Source organism: Equus asinus, chromosome 10 (genome assembly GCF_041296235.1).
Source record: "Equus asinus isolate D_3611 breed Donkey chromosome 10, EquAss-T2T_v2, whole genome shotgun sequence".
Lineage (NCBI taxonomy): Eukaryota > Metazoa > Chordata > Mammalia > Perissodactyla > Equidae > Equus > Equus asinus.
The window spans coordinates 51,589,968-51,616,226 of record NC_091799.1 but is presented as its reverse complement, the minus strand read 5'-3'; the positions used below and the strand labels follow the sequence as shown (position 1 = coordinate 51,616,226).

Sequence of the window (26,259 nt, the reverse complement as noted above, 5' to 3'; positions counted from 1 at the left end):
GCCCGTCCTGGGTCTTGGGAACCCCCGGACCCTCGCCCCCGCGCCGCCCGCACCTGGGCCGGCGCGCCTCGGGCTCCCGCGTGGGGCTGCGGCCGCGCTCAGGTTGCAGCCGCCGGCGCGCACTCACCCAGCGGGTCTCAGCCTTGGGCCTTCGATCCGGATCCGCCCGCGCCGCAACCTCGGCTCTGACCGCGCCGTCTGGAGACCCGGCCCTTTAACCCCGCCCGGCCGGCCGCGCCACGAGGCCCGCCCCCGGCCCGCCCCCGGCCTCGCCAACCTCTGGGCGGGGACCGGGGCGCGGCCCCCAGAGATGGAGCGAACGTGAGACTGAGAAGCGGAGGCATGGAGACAGACGGAAGGGGAAAGACACAGAGGCTGAGTTGGAGACAATGACATCTGGAGAGATGGAGAGCAAGACACAGAGAAAGACAGCTCAGGCTCCCTGTCCCCCTGCCCTTGCCTGGCTCCAATTCGGGCCCAGATCCCCCTCTGGGCCACTTTCTAAGACACTCCTCCCACACCAGCACCCCTCATGGCCCCCACCTGCCCCCAAGCTGAGACAGAGATCCCTAAGCCAGCACCCCTGGAGCCCCACGGGCCTCCCAGGAGCCTCCTCTGGGACCCCAGGAATCCTCAGACTCCACCAGCTCTTGGGAGCCAGCCCTTCTGCTCCCTCTGGACCCTGAGGCTCTGCAGCCAGCAGCAGCCTCTCCCTCCAGGAAGACCTCCAGCCTCAACAAGCAGCGCCAGCCTCTGTTTCTGCTCTTCCCTCCTGCCTCCGCACTGCCAGCCACCCTGACCCTCTTGCTGGGATATTGTCTTTGGCCAGCCCATTTGTGCCAGATGTGTCAGATGGGGTCAGCTCCGCCCCTGGACGTCACAGAGATACCATTCTCTGGCTGGGTGGGCAGTTGACCTGGGCAAGTGGGCAGACAGATGGGAGAGCTCACAGCTGACCTCCAGCCCCCTACCATCTCCCCAGGGTGGAGCAGATGGCCTTGTGCATACCAGATATCCAGAAACACCTGTCAAAGGAGGGAGGGGGGGGAAGCACCAGAGACTAGAAAGAACAAAGGTTCCAGGCATTATTGCAGGCCCATCTGGGGAAACCGAGGCACGGGCTGCAGGCTGGAGGAGAGACGTGACTGTCTGGGTTCAGGCAGGGACAGGTCAGACACTGAGAAGCCTGAAGCTGCGAGAAGACCATGCTTCCTCTCCATGAGCTCCGAAGTGAAAGCTACAGTAAACCAGAAAGAAGCTGAGGAAAGAAAGTAAGTTCAGATTTTCCCCAGGATGGCCATTCCAAAGCCTTTGATTTATCAAAAATAAACTCTGGGGGCCGGTTTGGTGGCGTAGCAGTTAAGTTCGCACACTCTGCTTCAGTGGCCCAGGGTTCGCCGGTCCAGATCCCTTATCAAGCCACGCTGTGGTAGCATCCCACATAAAGTACAGGAAGTTGGTCACAGATGTTAGCTCAGGGCCAGTCTTCCTCAAAAAGTAAAAATAAATAAATAAATTCTGGATGCAGTTACAGACTCAGTGCCTGGCAGGTGAGGCAGTCCCGGCTCTGGGGGCCAACCAGGCTAGAGGTCTAATCTCAGGGCTGGTGAGCTTGGTGGAGGGACCAAGAGGTGGAGCAGGCCCAGAGCAGGGCTAAAATCCCAGAGGACAGAGCCTGGGACAAAGGCTAAATGCAAAGCCATGTAGCACAGTGGTTAGAGCGTGGTCTCTGGAGGCAGAGGAGTCAAAGGGCTGCATCACGTGCTCAGAAGGTTGAGGTTGTTGCTTTAGGGCAGCCGGTGCTTCTCCCCCAAGTCGCTTCTGCCCCAGGGGACGTCTGGCAATGTCTGGAGACATGTTTGGCCATCCCCCCTGGGGGCTGGGGTGCTCCCAGAATCTAGTGGGTAGAGGCCAAGGATGCTGTTAAGCACCCTACATTTTCACAACAGAGAAGGATCCAGCCCCAGATGTCAGCAATGCCAAGGCTGAGAGACGCTGCTTCAAGGTGCAGGGAGCCCTTTGTGTTTGATGCACAGCACGTGCTAGGTAAGTGCTGACTGCTGCAATTAACCTCGCATGCCATGCTTCCAGCCTTCTTGCTCCCCAGCAAATCCTGTTGCTGACTCCACACTCCGCTGCATGCCCTGGTTCGTAGAAAGTGATGGCCTCCCAGCCCAGTCCACGTGCAGTCTTCAGTCAGGTAGTCTTGCTTTCACCTGCTTCTGTCTCGCCCTGGGCCTGGGGTCTCCTTGAGGGAGGGACCCCAGGATCAGCCGGTGCAGGGCTGGGCAGTGCTCAGCTCAGAATAAATCTGTGCAGTGGTGACGCACCTGCTGTGCTCCAACCATGATTCCAGACGCTGGGACTATGGCAGGGAATGAAAACAAGAGCAAATCCCTGTCCTCATGGGGCTGAGGCTCGAGGCAGGGAGACAGAAACAGAAATTCCACCCTGCAAGAGTGGAAACACAGGGCTTCACAATGGGGTGGAGGGGGTGCTATGACTTGAGGCTGGGGGTCAGGTCCCCTGCTGAAACCTGAGTAACAAGAGTAAATGGTGAATCATGTCGTATGCCTTGAATAGATGCTATTTTTATTTGCAAATCATACCTCAATAAATTATACCTGGGGGGAAAAAGAGAATAAATGTTGAATGAGTGAATGAATTTTCACAAGTCTGAACCCCACAGAAAATACTCGGGCTGGTTCCCAAGGTCTGATATGAGCATCTTTATCAGTTAAGCCTGGCAATCTTAGATGGCACAGGGAGGGGCACTGTTCCACTCATTTTCTGTTTTATTTATTTATGTTAAATGAGAGATTTGCTTCGACATGTAGAAGAAAAAAATACACTCAGCCTGTATGTCAAATCCACAGTCTCATGGGTTTAGTAATAGGGATATTAATTTTGCTTTTAAATAAATAAGGTTTAAAAGGAAGATCACTGGAAGAAAACTGTCAAGTAATAGGAAGGTAATATGTAGATGGGGTAAAAACAGCGGCAGAAACGGCTGAAATTTCAGAGTCGGAAGCCATCCGTGTGCATTAAGACAACGATGGAGGAGGGGACTGAAGATGTCTGAATTTGAGTTTTGGAAATATGAGGGCACCAGTCTTTCCCAAATTCCAGAAAACAAGAAGCAGAGGATTCCAAACTTGAGGGAGGGAGTTTTAAAACAAGCGTAGGATGCCTGCGTGCCCCAGCAGGGGGTGAACTTGGACGATCTCTTCGTCCCTCTTCATTTCAGTAATGTCCTCTCGCTCGTGAGGGGCCTTCGGCGAGGGTGGCAGGAGGCGGTGTTCCGAGGTGAAGAAGAGGCGATACAAATAATTGAAGTCTTGCTCCTCGGAGGAGGCAGAGGGAGGCCAGGGAAGAGACTGCGAGGGACGTGACACCTGAGCCTGGACTTCAAGGACAGGTCAGATTTCAACAGGTGCCGGGGAGGGGGTGGGGCTGCGACACAGAGAAACCGGAGTGTGCGGTTGGGCAGGTGGCTTTCCCTGGCTTTGGTGTGGGAGGCGAGGGGGCTGGAGGCGAGCAGGGGCAGACGTGAAGAGCTTTGAAGGCGAGTCCAACTGGAGTGACTGAGGGTTGATCTGGAGGGCAGTGGGGAGCTGGGATGGTGCTTGAGCAGAGGAGGAGCCCCCTAGTGGTCGGTTGATTTCAAAGCACATTGGAGCTTATTTATTTTTTTAGGGATGTGGATTTTTTCAAAGATGTGGAAGACGTCCGCATTGGTACCTGGCTGACTGTCAGTCTCCAGGGAGCAGAGGATGGAAGCGGGAGAGGGGGAGACCAGGAGAGGGCATCCGCCTGGCTTCTCTGCCCTCAGAGAGATGGGACCAAGAAGGAGTGACTCAAAGAGCCTGGGAATGAAGAGGCACTGAGAGTGGGACCCCTGGCCGTATGACCTCAGAGAAGTCACAAGACCAAGACCGCTGTGAGCCTGCATCCCCACAGAGATAGAACGGAAGGGAGGGCTCTGCCCTGGGCCGGCACAGAGCGTGGCTGGACGCCGGCCCTTCGAGTCTGTGGTTTGATCTGGGCAGTCCCGGCGGTTCTCAGCCAGGCGGCTTGTCCCCTGTACACTTGGCAACATCTGGAGATACTAGTGGTTGTCGCTCTGTGGAGCGGTAGGCATGGTACTGGCATCTAGTGGGTGAGGATGCTGCTGAACATCCCACAAGGCACAGGATGGCCCCGCCACAGAGAATGACCTGGCCCCAAATGCCGACCGTGCTGAGGTGGGGCACTCTGGGCTCCCTTGAGTGTAAAGGCCTGTGGCCACTCAGGGACACACCCTGGAGGCAGTCAGGCCCATTGTGAGAAGTGCATCTGTGAGTCACCTGTACTGGGAAGACAGGGATGCCCGGGGAGGGGGTCAGGGACATCAGCTGGGGAGGAAGGTGGGCAGACAGCAGCATTGATCACACCCGCATTTAGAGAGGACGCAGAGACACGGAGCCGGAGGCGGAGAGGAGCCGCATCTGGGAGGCTGAGGAAGAGCAGTCCAGCACCTGTGTCCAGAGGTCAAGGAGCCCAGGCCCTAGGAAGGGACAGGGCTGTGTGGTTACCAGGTCACCAGAGTCCTCAGCCTGGAAGCAGCGAAGGTCTCAAAGAACTGCGGATAAGAAGTAGAGGCAGCCGCCAGATTAGGGAGATGGTACCAGAAAGACGGCTGGGAGCGGACAGAGGCGGAGCAAGGCCGAGGTTGGGGAGAGGCACTCCTCCTGGGGCTCCCAAAGTGCATGGCAGACTTTCAGGGTCAGAGATTAAAATTTTTTTAAAAAGAGGCATCTCCTCATACACTGTTGGTGGGGATGTAAATGGGGTAGCCACTATGGAAAACGGTGTGGCAGTTCCTCAAAAAGCTAAACATAGAAGTACCATACTACCCAGCAACTCCACTCCTAAGTGTATACCCAAAAGCACTGAAAACTGTGACTCAGACAGATACGTGTCCACACGTGTTCATGGCAGTTTATTCTCAATCACCAGAAAGTGGAAACGGCCCAAGTGTCTATCAACAAACGGATGAATGGATAAACAGAATGTGGTCCATCCATCTAACGGAACATTGCTCAGAGTAAAAAGAATGAAGTCCTGATTCCTGCTACAACACGAAGGAGCCTCAGAAACATCACGCTGAGTGAGAGGAGCCAGACACAAAAGGTCACACACGTACAATCCAGTTTATACGAAACATCCAGAACAGGCACATCCACAGAGACGGACAGCAGATGGGTGGCTGCCAGGGGCTGGGGAGGAGCCGTGAGGAGTGAAGCCCACACCCAGGGGGAATGGATACAGGATCTCCTTTCGGGGTGATGGAGAAATTTTGGAACTAGATTGAGGTGATGGTTGCACATTTGTGAATGTACTAAATGCCACTGAATTGTACAGTTCAAAATGGTTAATTTTATACTATGTGGATTTCTCCTCATTTTTAGAAAAAAGAGACAGGAAACAGATGGAGTACTCAAACGCGATAATTTGAAAAGAGTTTAATGGAAGTACTATTTCAAAGGAATGGTGCAGCACTCCAGGGGCTGGTGAGAGCCAGGGGCCGTCCCACCCTGGGTCTGGGGCCCAGCTACTGGAATGTGGACCAATGGGGCTAGTGCAGAGGACTACCTAGTAGGAGCCGGGAACCTTCAGTTGAGGGACACAGGCAGCCTGCATGGGCCACACAGGAGAGGAGATGAGGCAGTAATACCCTGACCTCACTCTCCTCCCTCCCTCCAATGCCTGCTGTGACTCCCCATTGGTTTGACCCACCCAGAAGCCACAAGGCAAAAGAGTTTGTTGAGTTGTCCATACAGGTCAGCTGCCCAGGACACAAAATAGGGGCGGGAGGGTAGAGACGAGAGACAGGAGATATCAGAGATTTGAGACAAAGTCGAGAATCGTCCATGGCTGTGGGGCAAACTCATCACCCGCCACTCTCTTGCTCACGGTCCACGCTCCAACCACTGATGACCATTTTGGCCAAACCACGGAGGCCATCTCTCCCACCTCAAAGCCTTCACACATGCTGTTCCCTCTACTTAGAATTCTTTTCCGTCTCACCTGCTCAGCCAACTCCTACTTATCTTTCAGGCCTGAGCTCAAAGGCCGTTTTTTCTGAGGGCTTCCTCAACTTCTGGGCTCAGGTCAAGCCCACCCTCTATGCAGCCACAGCCCCTGTGCATCCTCTGCAGCAGAATCCCTCTTGGAATGACTTGTGTAGCAACGCTCCCTCCCTGGGCAGGGCTGTGAGCTCCATGCGGGTAGACAGGGTCTTTCTCATTCCCTGCCTTTTCCCCAGTCCCAGCTGGCAGACAGCACATATTCATTCAGCAAACATCAAGCTCCCAGAAAGTCCCAGGCATTGTTCTATAGGGAACAAAAAAGAGCACATTCCTGCTTTCTGGAGATTATTACATAAAGTACAACTAGAAACACATAATCAAAAATGGTCTTCTAGGGACTGGCCCCGTGGCCGAGTGGTTAAATTCGCGCACTCCGCTGCAGGCGACCCAGTGTTTCGTTGGTTCGAATCCTGGGCGCGGACATGGCACTGCTCATCAAACCACGCTGAGGCAGCGTCCCACATGCCACAACTAGAAGGACCCACAACGAAGAATATACAACTATGTACCAGGGGGCTTTGGGGAGAAAAAGGAAAAAAAAATGGTCTTCTACATGAAACATGCTATGGAGGAAAATCCAGTGAGGTGAGGAGATGGGGAAGCCCTCTCTGAGGAGGTGATATCCGAGCAGAGACCAGAAAGGAGGGAGGAGGATATCCGGAGGAAGAGCTCTCCAGGCAGAGGGTACAGCCTGTGCAAAGGCCCTGAGGCTGGACTGTGCCTTGAAGAACAGCCAAGAGACCAGTGAGGCTGGAGCAGAGTGAGTGACGACAGTGGGAGGGGAGCAGGACAGGGAGGTGACAGGACAGATCTTGCAGGGTCTGGCCAGCACTGGGAGGCCTTAGGTTTTTACTCTGAGAAAGGTGGGAATCACAGAGGGTTCTGAGTAGAAGAGGGTGGGGCCTGACTTGGCTTGTAAGACCCCCTCTAGGTGCGTTATTATGGACCGACTACTGGGGGAGCGAGCACGGCGGGAGGAGACGGGAGGTGAGGTGGTCTTGGACCCGCACGGCGGCACAGGAGGGACTTTCACCTTAACAGAGGTGGTGGAATTTGGAATGTTTTCAAGGTGGACCGGACGGGATTTGCTAACAGATTGGATGTAGGTATTAAAGGAGAAAAGCCGCGAGTGACTCCAAGGTTTTTGGCCTGCCACATGGAGGCTGGCGTTTTCAATGGAGACTAGAAGAAAGGAAAAAAGGGATAGAAAGACAGCAAATGGGAAGAGAGGAAGGGATGAGATGGGGAACTTCCCAGGGAGGAGAAGGACAGGACCCAGGTGGGTGCAGGAGATGCCGTGGGCCGGGTGGAGGGAGGAGAGGCCCTGGTCCCCGGACACTAGAGAGATGGAGGGCGTGTTCCCCAAGAAATGCGGGCGAGCGGGGTGGGGGGCGCTGCGGAGACCTCGCCTCCGCCCTGGGGGTGACTCCTGCCCACCCTGGGCCAGAAATCCTCGCGGTGCGGCCACTGTGGAGGAGGCGCGAGGGGAAGGAGGCAACGCGACGACTTCCCACCGGGTGAGGCTGGGAGGCTGTCCTCTGCGGCCTGCGCCTGGAGCCACCCAGCGCCCGCCCGTCCTCCACACACAGCTGCCTCCATTTCCCCAAAGTGAGCGGGGATTACTCCCCACCTCCCTGTACCAGGGCCCAGCGACGTGGGATTTGGGAGGCAGGGAGTAAACGACACTACTGACGTCGCTGATGCCTCACTTGGACCTCCGCTGAGCCAATCCGACTGCGCCCTCCTACACAGCCAATTAAATGCTCTCCTATCCCTCAGCCAAACTCCAATCCTCAGCCAATCAGACTCCATCCTCCTACACCTCAGCCAATCAAACTCCAATCCTCAGCCAATCAAACTTCACCCTCCTACACCTCAGCCAATCAAACTCCAAGCCTCAGCCAATCAGACTCCAGTCTCTTACACCTCAGCCAATTAAATGCTCTCCTATCCCCCTAGACAGTCAAACTCCAGTCCTCAGCCGATCAGACTCTGCTTTTCCTTCAGCCAAAAGGACTCCTCTCCTACTTCTCAGCCAAATAGACCCCACGTTCCTGCTCCTTAGCCAATTAAGCGAGTCTCCTAGTCCTCAGCCAATCAGAGTCCTGGAGCCTAGGCAATTAGACTTGGCCTGTCCGCCCACCTAACCAATTACCTCCACCTTGCTGTCCCCCAGGTGATCTCCCCCCCCCCACCCCGCCCCGCCCCCAGTCCTTCGGAAACAGCCCTCTTGTCCCTCAGCCGATAAGCATGCCCCTCCGGGAGAAGCCGGCAGCTGTTTAGGCCTGGCCCCGCGGCCTGGAGTCCACCTCGCAGCGTCTCTGTACCTCGTTTCTCTCAACTGTGAGTTGAGGGTGATCAGCGAGCGTCCTTCCCTCTTAGGGTAGTCCTGAGGCTCCAACCTGAAAAGTGGTCTCTCCTTGGGTTCTGCTGTGTAAACGCGTGTTATTTTTTCTCCTCCCTCCCTCCAATGCCCTGAAGCTGTTCTCTCAGCTGGACTGCCTTTCCTGCCAGAACAACTCCTAGTCACCCTCAAGACCCAGCTGCAGCGGCCCCTCCTGCGGGAACCCATCTATGACCCCCTCCCAGGCTGGATCCTAGCTCCCCTTCTAGGCTCTCCCAGCCAGCCCAGTCGTGACAGCTTGGGGCTGAGAGTGGCTGGCTGCAATGCCCCCAGGTTGGGAACCTCAGGCCTGGGGCTGGGGCCTTCTGGGGCCGCAGAATCTCCCAGCACAAGGCTGGGCACAGAGTATTGGTGCCATTTGAATTGGATTTTGGGGATGATTAAATCCATTAAAATCCTGTGCAAAATCATTTCAGGAGAAACTGGAAGCCAGAGCTTTCACCAGATTTTGAAAAAAGTGGTTAAGGACTTTGTTTTATAAATTGGAGGCCCAGAGAGGGGCAGTGACTTGCCCATGTCACACAGCCTGGTGGAAACAGAGTCAGGATTTTAACTCCTGTAGCCCATCTGAGGAGCTTCCCTGGAATTGATGCCAAGCATGAAGAAGGCCTTCATCCTCATGAGCCAATTTAGGAGGAAACAAAATTCATATTTATAGTAAGAAGCCCAAGGGTCACTCAGTGGACAGATGTTTCTTGAACACTGGAACGCTGTGTGCCAGGCACTGGTCTCAGCCCTGGGCATGCAGCACTGAGCAGGACAAGTCCCTGCCCTCTTGGAATTTCCATCCAGGTGGAGGAAGCAGCAATAAATAAGGAAATGAATAAGAGCATGTCAGATAGGGATCTTAGCAATAGGACGAGGTCACAGGAAGACCCTGGGAACCCAGTTTAAATAAGGTGGTCTAGGAGGAAGCAATGTCTGAGTGACCCCTGAATGACAAGAAAATATGAGTTGGAGCATTCCAAGCAAGTGCAAGGGCCCCGGGGCTGAATGAGGATGGCATCCTCAAGGAGCAAGAGGCCAGTGGGCTGGAGGGGGCAACCCACAAGAAGAGTTCAGAGGCGTGGGTAGAAGCCAGATTGTGAAGATTCTAGTGTATGCAAGGCAGAAATGAGAGGGACGGGACGAGGGTGCCCCAGAGCAGAGGGGCCAGCAGGAGCAACACCAGGAAGCAAGGAAGTGCCTGGCCCACGCCATGTGGGGCACCGGAAGCCACCCTGCCTCCCGCTGTGCCACTATCAACCAGGGAGCACAGAGGAGGAGTGAGTGGGTTGGAGCAAAGGTGACCTCCACCAGGGAACCGGTTGTTGTGGTTCGTGACCACAGGCCACCCCGGCTGATTCGGCAAGTTTCTGTGCTGTCAGAGGTCAGTTCCCCAAAGAGCAAACAACACAGCAGCAAGCTGTCCCCCGCCCACTGCCTACCCCCACCCCGCAGGACTGCTTTAGGTCTCTCTCCTCACTAAGTTCCACAGGGGTTAAGGGAACTTCTCAAAAATGCTTGCAGGCTGGATGCAGCCACCAATTGCTGTGTGACTTTTGACAAGTACTTTCACCTCTCTGAACCTCATTTGACCACTTTTTTGTTTGTTTGATCCATCTGTAAATCAAAGGCTTAATATGGGCTCTATCCTCTGCCTACATGACGATACTCATTTTCCACAATAAGGTAGGGACTTGAGTCATGATCATTTATAGATAGAGAGATGGAGGCTCAGAGGATGGAAGTAACTTGCCCATGTTGGAGGTTGAACCCAGACCTGTCGGATTCCAATGATGGCGAGTCTATAGTGGGGTGAATCCTAAGATCCTCCTTAGCAAGCATCTGGCACCCGGCAGTCACTAAGCAGATGGGAGCTGTTCTGATGGTCATTCATCTCAGGGTGGTGTGGGGCCGCCCCTCCCAGCCTCGGTTTCCTTGGCTGCAAAGTGGGGACTTGGAATTCTCTCCTCACTGGCTGTAGGAGGCATCAGAGATATAAAGTGTGTAAAAATAAATGATTGGGTTTGGAAATTCCTCAGAAAGTTAAACATAGAGTTGTCACATGGCCCAGCAATTCCACTCCTAGATATAGACCCAAAAGAGTTGAAAACAATACTCAGACAAGTACATGTACACTCGTGTTCACAGCAGCCAAAAGTGGAGACAACCCAGATGTCCGTGGAATGAATGGATAAACAAAATGTGGCACCCACCTCAAACGGAGTCGTACCCAGCCATAACAAGAAGCGAAGCACCGACACGCACCACAGCGTGGACAAACCACAAAAGCCTCACGCTGAGGGAGGGAAGCCAGACACAAAAGGCCACATTTCTATGAAATGTCCAAAAGAGGTAATTCTTAGGGGCAGACAGAAGAGTGGTGGCTGCCAGGGGCTGGGGAGGGGGTTGGGGACTGACGACTTAATCAGTATGGGGTTTCCGTCTGGGGTGATGGAATGTTCTGGAACTAGATAGAGGTGATGGTTGCACAACATTGTGAATGTGCTCAATGCCACTGAATTGTTCACTTTAAAATGGTGAATTTTATGTTATGTGAATTTTACCTCAATAATAAATAAATAGCAAATGAGTAAGTGGTGGGAAGTGGATGGGTGTGATTGCATAGCACCAATTCCTCGGCTCCTGCCATGAGAAGGACACGTTATTAGTCCCATTTTGGAGATGGAGAAATCAAGGCACAGAGAGGGGAGCTGCTCCACCCAGGAGATGAGGAGGCCCAAATTGGAGGTGGGGTCCCCCTGACCTCAAACAGGTTCCGCTCCTCTGCCTGGGAGCCACGCAGGTGACAGACGCCCACAGTGAGGTCACCACCCTTGGCACAGATGACCCAGAGGGCAGACAGCAGAGCCCAGGAAGTTGGCCAGCTCCACCTGGTTCTTTTCCCCTGGCCCAGGAGAACCCAGCCAGGGAGGCCCAGAGCTAAGAAGCTGTCCTCTGTTCAGACAGGAAATCTTCTGTTAGTGTCACCTCTCTGTGCCCAGCCTTGTGCTAAATGCCCCAAGAAGACTCGGCCTTGGAGCCACACTCAAGGAGTTCCCAGTCTGAAGAGTACAGAGCTGGACACAGACACTCCCAACTTTTCAGAGTCAGGGCTGAGCCACAGAAAGGAGCCTGGAACTGGGAAATCCAAGAGCAGAAAGCCAGAGGAGAAGGGGAGGCTTCCTGGAAAGGGGGATATTGGAGGTGGGTTTTGAAGAGTGTATAGGAGTCCACCAGGTCAAATGAAAAGGTTTGTGGGTATTTTACACACTCAAATACTTTACTAGGGGGAATGCAAAGTGAATTAAGCCCTGAGGGGGGAAATTGGTAATATCTGGCAAAATTATATATTCATTTATCCACTTAGAGGAATATCTCCCAGTGATTCCCTTGCAAAAATAAGAAAAGGTGAATGTACATGGCTTTTCATAGCAGCACTATTTAAAATATCAAAAGACTGGAAATAGCCCATATGTCCATCAATAGGGAATTGGTTGAATAAACTATGACACGGTCACATGATGGAGTACTATGCAGCTGTAAAAACGAATTAAGAAGATCTCTGTGTAGGAGTATGGAGAGCTCTCCAGGAAACAATGGTAAGTGGAAAAACAACAAAGTAGACTTAAATATATATATAATGGAAAGATAGACCATGAAAAAATTATAAATGGTTACCTGAAGAGGAAGGGAAGAACACGATGGGAGGTAGGAAGGTACAAGAATAGAAGCTATGAGGGCCGGCCTGGTGGTGCAGTGGTTAAGTGTGTACGTTCTGCTTCTCGGCCGCCCGGGATTCACCAGTTCGGATTCCCAGTGCGGACATGGCACCACTTGGCAAAAGCCATGCTGTGGTAGGTGTCCCACGTATAAAGTAGAGGAAGATGGGCACAGATGTTACCTCAGGGCCAGTCTTCCTCAGCAAAAAGAGGAGGATTGGCAGTAGTTAGCTTAGGGCTAATCTTCCTCAAAAAAAAATAAATTTAAAAAAAGAATAGAAGCTACATGTCTCTTTATATACCTTGTTTTGTAGGTGTGACTTTGGAACCATGTAAATATCTTACGTATTTCTAAAATAATATTAGATTTTAAAAATAATTCCCTCACTTCACACCCATTAGAATGGCTATTTTAAATAAAGAAAAGAACAAGTGCTGGTGCGGACATGGAGAAAGTGGAACCTTGTGCACTGCTAGCAGGAAGGTAAAATGGTGCAGCCACTGTGGAAAACAGTATGGAGTTTTCTTGAAAAATTACACAGAGTGAGCCCTGATGGTGTAGTGGTTAAACTTCGGCACTGTTACCACTTGGGTGGCCCGGTTTGTTTCCCGGGCTCAGAACCACAGCACTCATCTGTCAGTAGCCATGCTGTGGTGACTCACATAGAAGAACTGGAAGGACTTACAACTAAAATATACAGCTACGCTCTTGGGCTTTCGGGAGAAAAAAAAAGAGGAAGATTGGCAACAGATGTTAGCTCAGGGCGAACCTTCCCCAGGAAAAAAAAAAAAAGGAAAAAAAGCATTCTATTAAAGAAAATTAAACATACAATTACCACATAATCCAGTAATTCCACTTCTGGGCATGTACGCAAAAGAAGCGAAAGCAGGAACTCAAACAGATATTTGTACACCCGTGTTCACAGTAGCACTATTCTCAATAGCCAAAAAGTGGAAGCAACTCAAGTGTCCATCAACAATGAATAGATAAACACAATGTGGTCCATCCACACAGTGGAATATTATGCAGCCTTAAAAAGGAAGGAAATTCTGACACATGTACAACATGGATGAACCTTGAGGATGTTATGCTAAGTAAAAGAAAACAGTCACAAAAGGGACAAATACTGTGTGATTCCGCTTATATGACGTACCTAGAAGAGTCAGATTCATACAGACAGAAGGTAGAAAGGTGGGTGCAAGCGACTCAGTGGAGGGAGGAATGGGCAGTGAGGGTTTAATGAGGGCAGAGTTTCAGCTAGAGAAAATGAAACAGTTCTAGAGATGGATGGTGGGGATGGGTGCACAACAACGTGAATGTGCCTAATGCCACTGAACTGTATGCTTAAAATGGTTAAAATGGGGGCTGGCCCTGTGGCCGAGTGGTTAAGTTCACGTGCTCCGCTGCAGGTGGCCCAGTGTTTCGTTGGTTCGAATCCTGGGCATGGACATGGCACTGCCCATCAAATCACACTGAGGCAGCATCCCAAATGCCACAACTAGAAGGACCCACAACAAAGACTATCCAACTATGTACCAAGGGGCTTTGGGGAGAAAAAGGAAAAAATAAAATCTTTTAAAAAAATGGTTAAAATGGTAAATTTTATGTTATGTATATTTTACCATAATAAAAAAAGTATGTAATGTGGCATTACCTCATTTGAATAACCCAGTGACTCGAAATTGCTTTTGTTATAATACAATATTTCAGAGATATTTATAAATGAGGAGGTGGAATAGTGAGATAAATTTTTCAATAATTATAACAGATTAATAATAATAACTACAACAATATTAATTTTATTTGAGATATTGTCTAATTACACAGTGTTTCTAGTTGCACAATTATAATGCACAATCTTATCATGAGGTGTTTTTATTGTTGTTACTGTCTTAAAAAATTAAAACTTTCTGCCCTCAAAAAAAATGCCCTGAAAATCAAGTGTCAGGTTAGTGGCAGGCTGTACAGAAAGAAGCTGTTTCAAGTGACAGCACAGTAATGTGACAGCACATCCCCAGTGAGCCATGCCCAAAGGACACACACACAAAAGGAACCAGAAAAAAAAGTCTTAAACTGTTTGTCAATAATCATATTGTTTAAGGTACTATTGGTATATTATTCTGAGATTGATGTGGTGTATTGTGGAATAAAGCAAATGTCGGTGTCATTGGGAATTTAGATATTCAGTGTGAGAAAAAGAAAATACAGATATAAGATGGATCAGGTGAAGTAAAAGCCGTGTAATCCTGAATATGAAATGGAAGTATCAGCATAAATTCATGGTGTATTTTATTTTTTTTTAAATAGTGGAGGATTTTCTATTTCTTCCCAATGAAAAGACCTAGAAACAGCAACTCACCCAGTAGCCCGGAGGACCCTACCCCGTCAGCTGTGATCTCTAAGTCCCACGTTCTAATCAAAGGGACAAGGGCCCCTTGGAGAAATGGTCGACCCCAGGCCTGTGGCAGGAAATGTGCCAGCTGCTCCTGGGATGTCTTGTTGCACCAGAAAGCAAGAAAGCTACCTGAGAGTCCTGCCGAAAGAGCTCAAAAGACCCACCAAAGGGAAGAGGCGCCCACCAGCCAAGGAGGGGATAACAATTGGATTATCAACAACGATAAAACTGCAGTGTACTGACCCATGTCAACTGTTTAAATCCACAAGTTCATAAAAACATAGAGGAGAAAAAGCTCATTATTTCCCTTTGGAGGATGTCAAGGAACCCAGCAATTATTTTGAAAATCAGGAAAGAAAAAAGGCAAGCGTTTATCTTGCCTTTGCCATGTGAATTGTACCACTGGGTAACCAACTGGTAGATGAGAGGGTGTTTCTCTTTCTGGAGGTATTCCAGCTAATCAATGAAGAAGGAATACATCATTCCAATAGCACTCTGTCGTAGCTGCTAATGAATGAATATATCCAGGCAGTGATCATCAACGGTAGATAGCATCACAGAAGAGAGACAGTGAGTGGCAATTATAGAAGAAATAAGATGGCTCATGGGTTGACACATATCAACTGGATGATGGATGTCCATGGGACTTCGTTATATAATTCTCTCTACTTTTCCATATATTTTAAATCTTCTGTTTAGAAAATAACGTTTAAAGCCCTTTGCCCTGTGTCATTTTCTCAAAGCAGGATGAAGACAAGTAGGAGGCTGTGGGTATTTCCCAAGGAGCACCGACATCTGGCCTCATTTCCCACACGCTCATTCTTGGCCTCTAGCACACCACCGAGGGCTGACCTCACAATCTCACTAGGACAGCCAGTGTCCTAGGTTACAAAATTCCCTCCCCTCCAGTGCCAGGACCAGGTGTCTGAGCTGAAATCTCACCTCTACCCTCCCAGAAAGACAGTACTGCAGTCATCCTGCCGGCCGGGACTGTGCAGCGGCCCCAGCTGGAGGCCGCAAGGTCAACGGCCTGCACTACGACTTGCTTCTCCCTTTGGTGAAATGGGACTCAACCAGTTCTGGGCCCGGCCTGGCCTGGCTTTAATGATCTGGCTGCGGTTCCAGACCAGCTGGTGGCCCAGCCCTAAGGCCCAGCTGGCTGCTGGGGGCCTGGGCCCAGCAGGGAGACTTGTCTTGGACAAGTGGCCCAGATGCAGAAATAATGCATGACTGTGAGCTAAATTCATCCAGGACGTGGGAGTCTGGCCGTAACAGAATATCCTGTGGGCTGAGCCTCTGCTGGGGAGGCTGAGGCAGGTGGGTGGATGGGCAGGAACAACTCTGTACTCATCGGATGCTTTCCATACACTAGCAGAGTCCTAAGTGCTTTCCGCGCATCCCCTCATCTAACACTCACAATAACCCAGCAAGGTTGGGACTATTCTCCCATTTTAGAGATAGACAAAATGAGGGCTAGAGATTAAGCCACTTGCTCCAGCTAGTAAGCAACAGAGTGAGAATTTGAATTCGAGTGGGATGGCTCGGCAAACTTTGTTAAAAATCCACACAGATCCAAAGGAAATGAAATCACTATCCTAAAGAGATATATGCACCCTCATGTTCATTGCAGCATTATTCACAATAGCCAAGACACGGAGACAGCCTAAGAGTCCCTCAGTGGATGAATGGATAAAGAAAATGTGGTGTATATATAAAATGGAATATTATTAAACCACAAAAAAGGAGATCCTGCCATTTGTGACAACACGAACGAAAGCTGAGGGCATTTGCTAAGTGAAATAAGTCAGACAGAGATAGACAAGTACTGTACGATCTCACTTACATGTGGAATCTAAAAAAAATGAACTCATGGAAATAGAGCAGAACGGTGGTTGCCAGAGGCTGGGCTGGGGGAAATGGGGAGACACGGGTCAAAGGGTACAAACTTCTAGTTACAAGGTGACTAACTTCCAGGCATCTAATGTACACCATGGTGACTATAGTTAACAACACTTTATTATATACTTGAATGTTGCTAAAAGAGTAGATCTTCAAAGTTCTTGGGGCTGGCCCCATGGCTGAGTGATTAAGTTTGCACGCTCCACTTCGGTGGCCCAGGGTTTCGGTGGTTCAAATCCTGGGTGCGGACATGGCACCACTCATTAGGCCATGCTGAGGCAGCCTCCCACATGCCACAGCTAGAAGGACTCACAACTAAAGATATACAATTATGTACCAGGGGGCTTTGGGGAGAAAAAGGAAAAAAAATAAATCTTTTAAAAAAAAAGTTCTCAACAGGAAGAAAAAAATGGTAACTATGTGAGGTGATATTAACCAACATTGATCTGATAAACATTTTGCAATCTTTACATATATTAAATTGTCACGTTGCACACCTTAAACTTACACAACGTTATATGTCAGTTACAGCTCAATAAAGCTGGGGAGGTGGAAGCCACATGTTTTCAGCTTTGCAGACCAGCTGGTCTCTGTCACAATGACTCAGCTCTGCCATTGCAGCATAAAAACGGTCATAGACAACATGGAAACGAACGAGAGAGAATGTGTTCCAACAAGCCTTCACTTTCCACAAACTGTGGTCCATCCACACAATGGAGTATTACTCAGCCATAGAAAGGGCTGAAGCCCTGACACACATTACAACGTGGATGAACCTCGGCACCCTCACGCTGAGTGAGAGGAGCCAGACCCAGAAGGCCACACGGTGTGTGATCCCATTCATACGAAACGTACAGAACAGGCAAATCCACAGACAGAAAGCAGCTTAGTGCTACCAGGGGCTGGGGGCGGGGGGATGGGGAGTGACTGCTCATGAGGATGGGGTCTCCTTCTGGGGTGATGGACATTTTCTAGAACTAGAGGTGATGGTTGCACAAGATTGTAAATGTACGAAACGCCACAAATTGTGTACATTTTTAAATGGTTCATTTTATGTTAGGTGAATTTCACCTCGGAAAAAAACAAAAAAAGAGAAAACATTATTTACAGAAACAGACAACTGGCCCAGAGGCTATAGTTTGCCAACTCCCACTTTAGGACATCACTTAACAAAACCCAGAACTGAATTTTAAAAACTTGTAGGCATACCAAATCTTAGCTCAAAGCCCTGCATGCAGCAGTTTTTATTATTCCATCAGGATCTTCGTGGCTATTAAAGTGATGGCTACCAAAGTGAAGATTATTCAGCCCCGAGTTCCTCCTCCTCTGGCCTTGATCCCAGCCTCTCTTCAGATCCAGGGCCCTGGGCTCTGCCTGTCTGTGCCAGTGCTGTCTCCATCAGAGCCAGCCCCAGGCCCTGGCCAGTGGGTCCTTTCATGAGGCCACCGGCTTGTCTGCAGCCCGGAGGGGCCTTGACCTACGCTGGCAGGTGGGCCTCTGGAGGCGGGAGAGAAGCAGGGATAGCAGGGTGACTCATCATGGGAACCCCAGCCTCTCTGCTGCCTCCCAGCACAGCCCAGACCAGGTGCCTCGTGTGTGGGCGCCTGCTGGTGTCTTTCAGAGCCTGACCCCAAAGTGACCTCACTTCCTCAATCAGGCCTTTCATGTACTCAGCGATCCCTTCCTGACACCCACTTGGTCCCTGGCCTGTGCTGGGCGTTTCTGGGCACCCCAAGAGGGCTCAGCATCTCGTAGTCTAGGGGAGACAAAACCAGACAGAGAAACTCCAGGCCTTGCATGGACAGGTCTAGGTCAAAGGGAGGAACCCCGGGGTCAGGGAGCCAGGATGGAGAAAGGGAGGAGCCAGGGGTAATCAGGGAGGCTTCCTGGGGGCAGGGTCCTACTCCAGAAGGTCACAAATCCCAGATACACCCTAAGGAAATGCCAACTGGCCATGACATGTCCGTGGCTCAAACACAACCCAGCTCCTGCCACCAACTCCAAGCTCTAAAAGGCTGCCCATCTGGCTGGCTCACGAATTCCTGGGTGTGAAGTCGCTCTACAGCTAGTCCCCAAACACTTCAGCAGTGCAAAGGGTCATCATTACTGTGACCCTGACCTAGTTGCCGGATAGTGGAAACATGCACTAGGTTTGGAGCTATGTCCAAGGTTCTAGCTACGTGACCTCAGGCAAGTCACTTCACCTCTCTGAGCTCACCCTCCTGCTGGGTAAAATGGGCATTTATAACTGGCTGATAAATAAATCTGCGAGGGTCCCCCACAGCCACAACTAGGGGAGAATCAGAGGGACAAACCCAGGGTCCATGATGCTGAACCATGGTCATCCCTAGACATCAGGCAGGCATCTCATGCGACAGCCACGGCTCAGCATCCCAGGGGCTCCGCCTGTGGACACAGGGCCGAGACGAGGGTAAGGCAAGCGAGGCGCAAAGACAGGATCAGAGTTCCCAAGGTTTCCTTTCACCTCTGGCTCTAATATATCTTGTCACAGTGCTGTTCCCCATCTTGTCTTTATCCAAAATGTTGACATTTCGTTCATGGATTTTTTGCATTTGCTTTTTAGTTTTTTAAAACATTGCATTGAAGGGCCAGCCCGGTGGCGCAGCGGTTAAGTTCGTGTGCTCTGCTTCGGTGGCCTGGGGTTTGCAGGTTCAGATCCCGGGCACTGACCTACACAGCGCTCATCAAGTCATGCTGTGGCAGCATCCCATGTACAAAATAGAGGAGGACTGGCACGGATGTTAACTCAGCAACAGTCTTCCTCACCAAAAATAAAAACACAAAACCACCACCACACTGCATTGAAATATTATCTTGATAGCAAGATTTTCAGCACCACCTTAAATCTTGCACCTGAGGCATGTACCTCCTTCTCCTCACTCTAGTCCTCACCCCATGGACACACAGCCCACATCCTCCACTGGGCAGAGCCCCATCCCCGAATCCTCAGAAGTTGGCACTTGGAGGAGCGTATTTCCTCAGATTCTCCTGGGAACTGGATTCCCCTCCCTCCCTCTGCCCCCACTGTGCGCCCAGCTTTGTGCTGGGCCATGCTGGGTGCCCCGAGAGGACACCTGACACCTGAGCAGGCTTCCTGGGGAACCCCAAGCCTGGCTCAGGCCCGTCCAGGCCCGCCCCGTGCTGAGCGCCTGGCCCGGTGGGTTTCCTGGAAACTCCCCAGGCTAGTTTCGGGGTGGGAGGCTCACAGGGAAGCAACTTACACAGCAGCCCCAGCCGTGTCGAGCCCGTCCCACCCGACGCTGGAATAAAGAGGAGGCAGGCTCCCTTCTGTGGGACTCGGCCACAGGCACCTGAGAACAGGGAGGACCCCTCACTGCCAGCCCAGGTGAGCCCAGAGCCAGCTCCCACGACACAGCAGCTCCCGAGTGCCCCACCCAGGCCCTGCTCTCAGCTTGCCTCTGGGGACTTGGGGTCGGGAGCTGGAACTGGATGAGAGGGGCCGTCTCCGAGCCCCCGTGGCTCAGTGCAGCCTCAGCAAAAACTGTCCTCGGCCCCTGCACCCATTCTCTGCCTGAGCCTCCAGTGCTGGCAGCAAAGAAGGCAGGAGGCTGCCAACCTCAGGCCGCTCCTTCTCTCCCCTCCCAGCACAGCCGGTCTTACCAGTCGTGCAGGCACCTGAGCACCCCCTCTGGTGGCAGCAGCAGCTAAAGACTGTCTCCGAAGGAAGGGGCTAGAACTCGCTGGACTGGCCTCAGTCTCCCTCTCTCGGGAACGGCCAGAGTTTGCTGGAGTCTGATCTACCCAGCCTCCAGGCCTCTCTTGGGATGGGCCTGGCTTACTGACCCTTGACCTCAGCCTGGGAGGGAGCAGATAGGATGAGGGACCTTCTGAGACCCAGATGACATTGACCCAGGGCATGGCCTCCCGCCCACAGCTCTGAAAGGGGTGCAGTGTCATTCACCGCTGGACTTCGGCAGTACCCAAAGGCACTGCTCAGTCTCCAGGCCTGTCTCCTTCCAGCTCTGCCGAGGTCTCCGCTGAGGTCAGCCGGCTGCGTCCTCCGGAAGCTGGAACCCCCAATGGCGGGCCAGGGTGTCCTCTGGGTCCTGCTCGGACTGCTCCTACGGCTGGAGCCAGGAACAGGTGGGTCAGAAGGCAGAGGCCTGGGCCCAGGACTCTCAGTCCTGCAGGGGTGTGCTGCTGCCCCCTCTGTGTCCAGCCCTACACAGGGTGAGGCCGAGACCCCAGGAGGCCCCAGTCTCAAGGAACCTCCAGCCTGGGGACAGAGAGGCTCCCTACCCCACAGGGTCAGGGCAGGGCTTGGGGGAAGGACTTGGGGACAGAAAAGCACAAATTGAGAAGGCTTTCTAGAGGAGAGGACATAGATGTAGCTCAGGAAGGAGAATTTTACTTGGTGGAGAAGCAGGAAAGGACGTTTTAGGCAGAGAGAAGAGCAAAGTTCAGGGGAATTCCAGTGTGGACTGTCTGGAGAAGAGCCTGGATTCTAAACAGCAGAGGGTAAGGATGAAGCCTTCTTGGATTCACATCCTGCCTCTGCCACTTCCTAGCTGTGTGACCTTAGGCAGGTAATTTAACCTCTCTGTGCTCATAGGGCTGCTGTGACGATTACGTGAGTTTAGTTACACGAGTTGCCTCGAACGGGGTCTGGCACATGGTAAACGTTTGACAATCATTAGCTATTATTCAACGACCCACCCCAGCTGGGCCCAGCCCTCGTAGGTTCCAGGTTCAACTGCTGACATCTCCCCACAAGGCACAGGCACACCTTCTCCTCCCGGGGCATCCTTCGAGATACCTTTCCTCCTAAAATCCCCCAAAGTCCAACCCATCATGAAAAACTATCTTTCCTTCAAAATACCTGTGGACTCTGTCCACTTTTGTCCGTCACACTGCCACCACTCTAGCTTTGGCCTCCCCCATCACTCCCCTCCACACTGTCTCCCCTGCTGTGCTCTAGCCCCCTCAAAATCCATTCTGCACACGGCAGCCCAAGGAGCAATCCTAGAACACCAGCCTGGCCGCATCTGTCTCCTGCTCACGAACCTGCTATGGCTCCCCAGTGCTCACTGACAGGCTAAGCTCCTTAACCTGTTGTCTGTGCCTCAGTTTCATCATCTACACAAGGACGGTGTTGGGAGTCACAGGATTGTCAGATGGAGGGCTGGGGGCATTGAGAAGATGTGGAAACAGCAGGGAGAGGCTCAGGCACAGGGGGTGCCGGGAGCACTGGGCTAACACCTTCCCTGCTCCTGCAGCGACCCTGCCCCTGGTCATGGACTCCGTCATCCAGGCCCTGGCTGAGCTGGAGCAGAAGGCGCCAGCCACTGAGGCAAGCCACACTGCCTCTGCGTGGCTACTGTCAGCCCAGGACTCAGGCCCCCACGACGCCCTCCACCACTTCCTGCTGGAGGGGCGACGTCTCAAGGCCACGGAGCTGGACCCCCCTCCACTGAGCCCAGAGCTGCGAGGCCTGGCCAAGGAGGTGGCCCGACACGGCGTGCGGGACGGGCAGGAACACGGGGTGGTGCTGGCACCTGACGGCTCGACCGTGGCTGTGCAGCCTCTGCTGGCGGGGCTGGAGGCAGGGTTGCAGGGGCGACGGGCTGTCAGCTTGCCCTTGGAGAGCACGGCCACCCCTCCAGACGCCAGAGCCCCCTCTCCAGCTGCTGGAGGCTCAGTTCCTGACGTCAGAGTCCCCTCCCCAGGATGCAGGGATGCCTCTGCAGACGTCACCTCTACAGATGCCAGAGCCGTATTCCCAAACGCAAGAGCCGCAGACCTAGGCATCACAGCCACCTCTCCAGATGTTAGACCTGGCTCTCCAGATGTCCCAGCCTCCTCACCAGGTGCCAAAGCCGAGTCCCCAACTACTGTGGACAGCCTCCTGGTGGTCACCCTGGCCAAAGACCTGGGCCTGACCTTCCTCCAGGGCCCCCAGACCCTGAGCCACCCAGGCCTGGGAAGTGAGGGCTGCTGGGACCAGCTCTCTGCCCCCCGGGCCTTCACGCTCCTGGACCCCCAGGCATCGCCACTCACCACGGCCTTCCTCAACGGTGCCCTGGACGGGGCTCTCCTTGGAGACTACCTGAGCCGGGCCTCTGAGCCCCGGCCACCCCTCAGCCGCCTGCTGAGCCAATACTATGGAGCTGGGGTAGCAGGAGACCCAGGGTTCCGCAGCAACTTCCGACGGCAGAACGGAGGGGCTCTGATTTCAGTCCCCACCCTGACCCAACAGGTGTGGGGGGCCCTCATCCTGCTACAGAGACTGGAGCCAGCACAGGCTCCTCAGCTGCAGGGCCTGAGCCCAGAACAGTTGGTGCAGGTGGCCACCCACGCTTCCACAGAGTTCATGGAGGCCTTCCTGGGTGAGAAGGGTCCCCACCCACTGCGACCTTCCCTCTCACAGACCCACTCAGCCCCACGTGGTTAGGACTCAGGGCTTCCAGAGAGGGCAATGAGGGCTCTGACTGGGGCGGGGAGGGGGGTGGCCAAGAGAGCTGCACAGGTGAGGAAAGGCTAGAGTTGGGTCTTGAAGAATGAATAGGCGTTTGCCTGACAAAAAAAAGTGAGGACAAGACCGTTGCAGGATTCCAGGAGGGGGGCTCAGTACATGCAAAGGCACAGAGGTTCTAGTGGAAGTTCAGCCAGTTACTCCTGTGCATCCCTAGGTGAGTTGCTTCACTTCTCTGAACCTCACTTTCTTCAGTGAAGCTGGGTAAATCATTGCTTCCTCTTGGATTCACTGGATGGTTTAAGATAGATGAAGCACGTCAAGCAAGTGGCACGCAGTCGGAGCGCAATAAATGGGGCTGAGGTTCCTCTTTTCTCAGGGTGGCTCTCCGCCCTAGGGCTCCGAGCAGGGCCAGCCTTGGGTCCTGGGTTGTAAACAGCTTGAAGTCTGAGCTAAAATTCTTGGGGTTTATCCTGAAGGTGACAGGAGTCGTAGCGGATATTCCAACAGGACTGGAATGCTGTTAAATTTAGTTACGTGAGATTCCAGTGGGGCCAGCGTGGTGTGAGATTGAACTGTCCCCAAATCTGGGAGGCGGCTGCGGGGTGATCCATACGCGCGCTCCAATGGGGGTGCAGGCGGCCAGCAGAGAATCGCTGGCTGACCGCAGCCCCGGACTCCCTTCCCGGCAGGGTGCCCGGCCATCCACCCGCGCTGCCGCTGGGGCGCGGCGCCGTACCAGGGCCGCCCGACGCCGCTGCAGCTGCCGCTCGGGTTCCTGTACGTGCACCACACGTACGTGCCGGCGCCCCCCTGCACCGCCTTCGAGCACTGCGCCCGCAACATGCGCTCCATGCAGCGCTTCCACCAGGACACGCGCGGCTGGGGAGACATCGGCTACAGGCAAGCGGCTTCCAGCGGCTGGGGCGGGGGCGGGGCGAGGGGCAGGGGCGGGGGCGGGGCGGGGGATGGGGAGGGGCCTGATGCAGGGGGCGGTGCTCCGACTAGAGCTAACCTGCGCCACCTGGGAGTTCGGGAGGGGTGGGGCCGGGTGGAGAGGGGGCGTGGCCGGGGCAGGGTCGAGGCCTTCGCAGGGACCAGAACCAGCTCAACAGTGGGACTCTTGGGTTTAGGGTGGGAACTAGGAAAGGAGGCGGGACTTGGAGAGGAACAGGACCTGTGGTAGGGTCTGGGAGTAGGACCGAGGACGGAAAAGGACTCTGCAGCGCCCAGGAGGCGTACTTGAGACAACGAGGAGGGCGTGGCCAAGGCTGAGGGCCGGATCCAGAGAAACGGGTGGCGCTCGGCGGGGGCGTGGGACGAGGCTGGACGGGGCAGGGCCAGCGCGACCCGGCGGGACTTGGGGTCGGGGTACCCTCGGCACAGGAGCGGAATCTGGGGTACGGGCCAGGTGAGGGGCGGGGCCTGGCTGACGCCGCCCGGGGCCTGCTCCCCCTCCCTCCGCAGTTTCGTGGTGGGCTCGGACGGCTACGTGTACGAGGGCCGCGGCTGGCACTGGGTGGGAGCGCACACGCGCGGTCACAACTCCCGCGGCTTCGGCGTGGCCTTCGTGGGCAACTACACGGCCGAGCTGCCCACCGAGACCGCGCTGCGCACCGTGCGCGACGTGCTCCCGCGCTGCGCGGTGCGCGCCGGCCTCCTCCGGCCGAGCTACCGGCTGCTCGGCCACCGCCAGCTCGTGCCCACCACCTGCCCCGGCGACGCGCTCTTCGACCTGCTGCGCACCTGGCCGCGCTTCGACGCGGTGAGTGCCGGACGCCCGCGCACCGCCGGCCGGCGGCCCCTGACCCTTCCTGTAGCCCCGGTGCCCCCACAGCCTCAGCAGGGCCTCTGATGGCCCTCACGGCCCGGCTATTCAGGCAACCCAGGCCCAGACTTCAGTCGTTCCGCTCACAACATCCCCTACTCGCTGTCCTCTGCCTGCACAACCTCGGCCCAGCCCCTCACCCAGCCAGCTTGTCCTTTGCCCAGTCCCAAGCACCTCTGCCCTGCCAACCAAGGCGTGGACCCTGACCCTGCAGCAGTCCCTATGCCCTCACACCCTCAGCCTGGCCTGCATCACCCATACCCAAGTCACGACCCTTCAGCCTGCACAACCTAGTCCCAGCCCACCCAACCTTGGCCTCACCCCTGCCCCCTACCCAAAGGCCCTATGTCCACACAACGCTAACCTAGCCCATTACCCTCTACAGAAAACCCGTCTGCCTGCACAACCTCTGTCCAGTCCCTAACCCTGTGTTGCAACCCTCTGCCCAGACAATCTCAGTCCTGAAGATGCTTGCTCAACCCTAGCCTCCCTGACTCCTCATGACAACTCTGATGCTGGAGCAATCTAGGCCCAGCCAGCACAACCTCGGCCTGATGACCCCACCCCAGCCCCTGACCTTGATCACCAAACACCTCTCTCATCACCTCTGCACAATCTCATGCAGTGTTGTACCCACCCCCTCACTTTAGGCTCCTGTCCTCTTCCCAGTCCAGGGTCCCTTCACAAGGAGGACAGACCCAGCACCACCCGCAAGCCTCACACTCCCTTGTCTTTCTAGAATGTGAAACCAAGAACTGCCAGGAGGGCTTCCAGGAGAGGACCCCCCGCCATGATCCTGCCAGCCACAGACCTCCAATAAAGGGACCATGGAAAGAAAGCCCGTGTCCACGCACCATGTGTTTGCATGTGTTGTCTTAGTTTGGGTTTGCCCGGAGGCACACCCTGAGACAAGAATTCCAGGGCAAGTAGTTTAGGAGGCGATCCCAGGACATGTCAGTTGGGGAATGAGGAGGAGAGGTGGGGAAAGGAAGGCAGCCAGGAATGGGTGCTTTATCCAGCGGGTTGGCACTGGGAGCACATGCAGCTCAATTCCACGGAGGAGCTCTGGGGACAATGTGGGACACAACCCCAGGATCATCCCACGCAAGGAGCAAGGGAGCTGGGGTGTTGATCCCCCGACTCCCATAGTCATTGGCTGAGGGCTTTCTCAGGGCAGTGTTAATTCTCTGGCCTCTAAGCTGCGTGTTGCATAAGCAGAGGACACGGTCTGTCCGGGAAAGCCCTCTAGCAAAAACACAGGGTGTTGGGAATGGGGCGAGGACACAGTGAGGTGGTGAGGACTCAGGGATGCGCTGAAGGCAGGGAGACGACCCGTGTGTGTAGGGAGCAGCCAGAGTGCGAAATGAGTGAGGTGGGCATACACAAGCTGTGTGCACCTGCTGGACATGTCCAGCTCCAGGAGAAACGTCTTTGGCCCTCACT

General features: G+C 53.7%; 2 protein-coding genes across 6 annotated transcripts in view; one reads left to right on the top strand and one right to left on the bottom strand.

Annotated features, from left to right (window-relative positions):
* The window catches only part of CYP4F22 (cytochrome P450 family 4 subfamily F member 22), a 49,894-nt gene extending 29,580 nt beyond the window's left edge, over positions 1-20,314 (bottom strand). The window contains exon 1 of one of the 5 annotated variants that reach the window (XM_070519283.1): positions 20,177-20,314. The gene's annotated coding sequence lies outside the window, so the exon portion shown is untranslated. Of the gene's footprint in view, positions 1-53; positions 273-20,176 lie in introns of those variants that run through there. The other 4 variants (XM_014853529.3, XM_070519287.1, XM_070519285.1 and 1 more) reach the window with 4 other exon arrangements.
* A 210-nt stretch (positions 20,315-20,524) lies between these two features.
* Positions 20,525-25,654, top strand: PGLYRP2 (peptidoglycan recognition protein 2). Its single transcript, XM_014853527.3, has 5 exons — positions 20,525-20,659; positions 21,793-22,902; positions 23,681-23,891; positions 24,456-24,753; positions 25,556-25,654. Exons 1-5 carry the CDS (start codon positions 20,596-20,598, stop codon positions 25,634-25,636), a joined length of 1,764 nt encoding a protein of 587 aa, XP_014709013.2. The 5' UTR covers positions 20,525-20,595; the 3' UTR covers positions 25,637-25,654.
* The last annotated feature ends 605 nt before the right edge of the window (positions 25,655-26,259 follow it).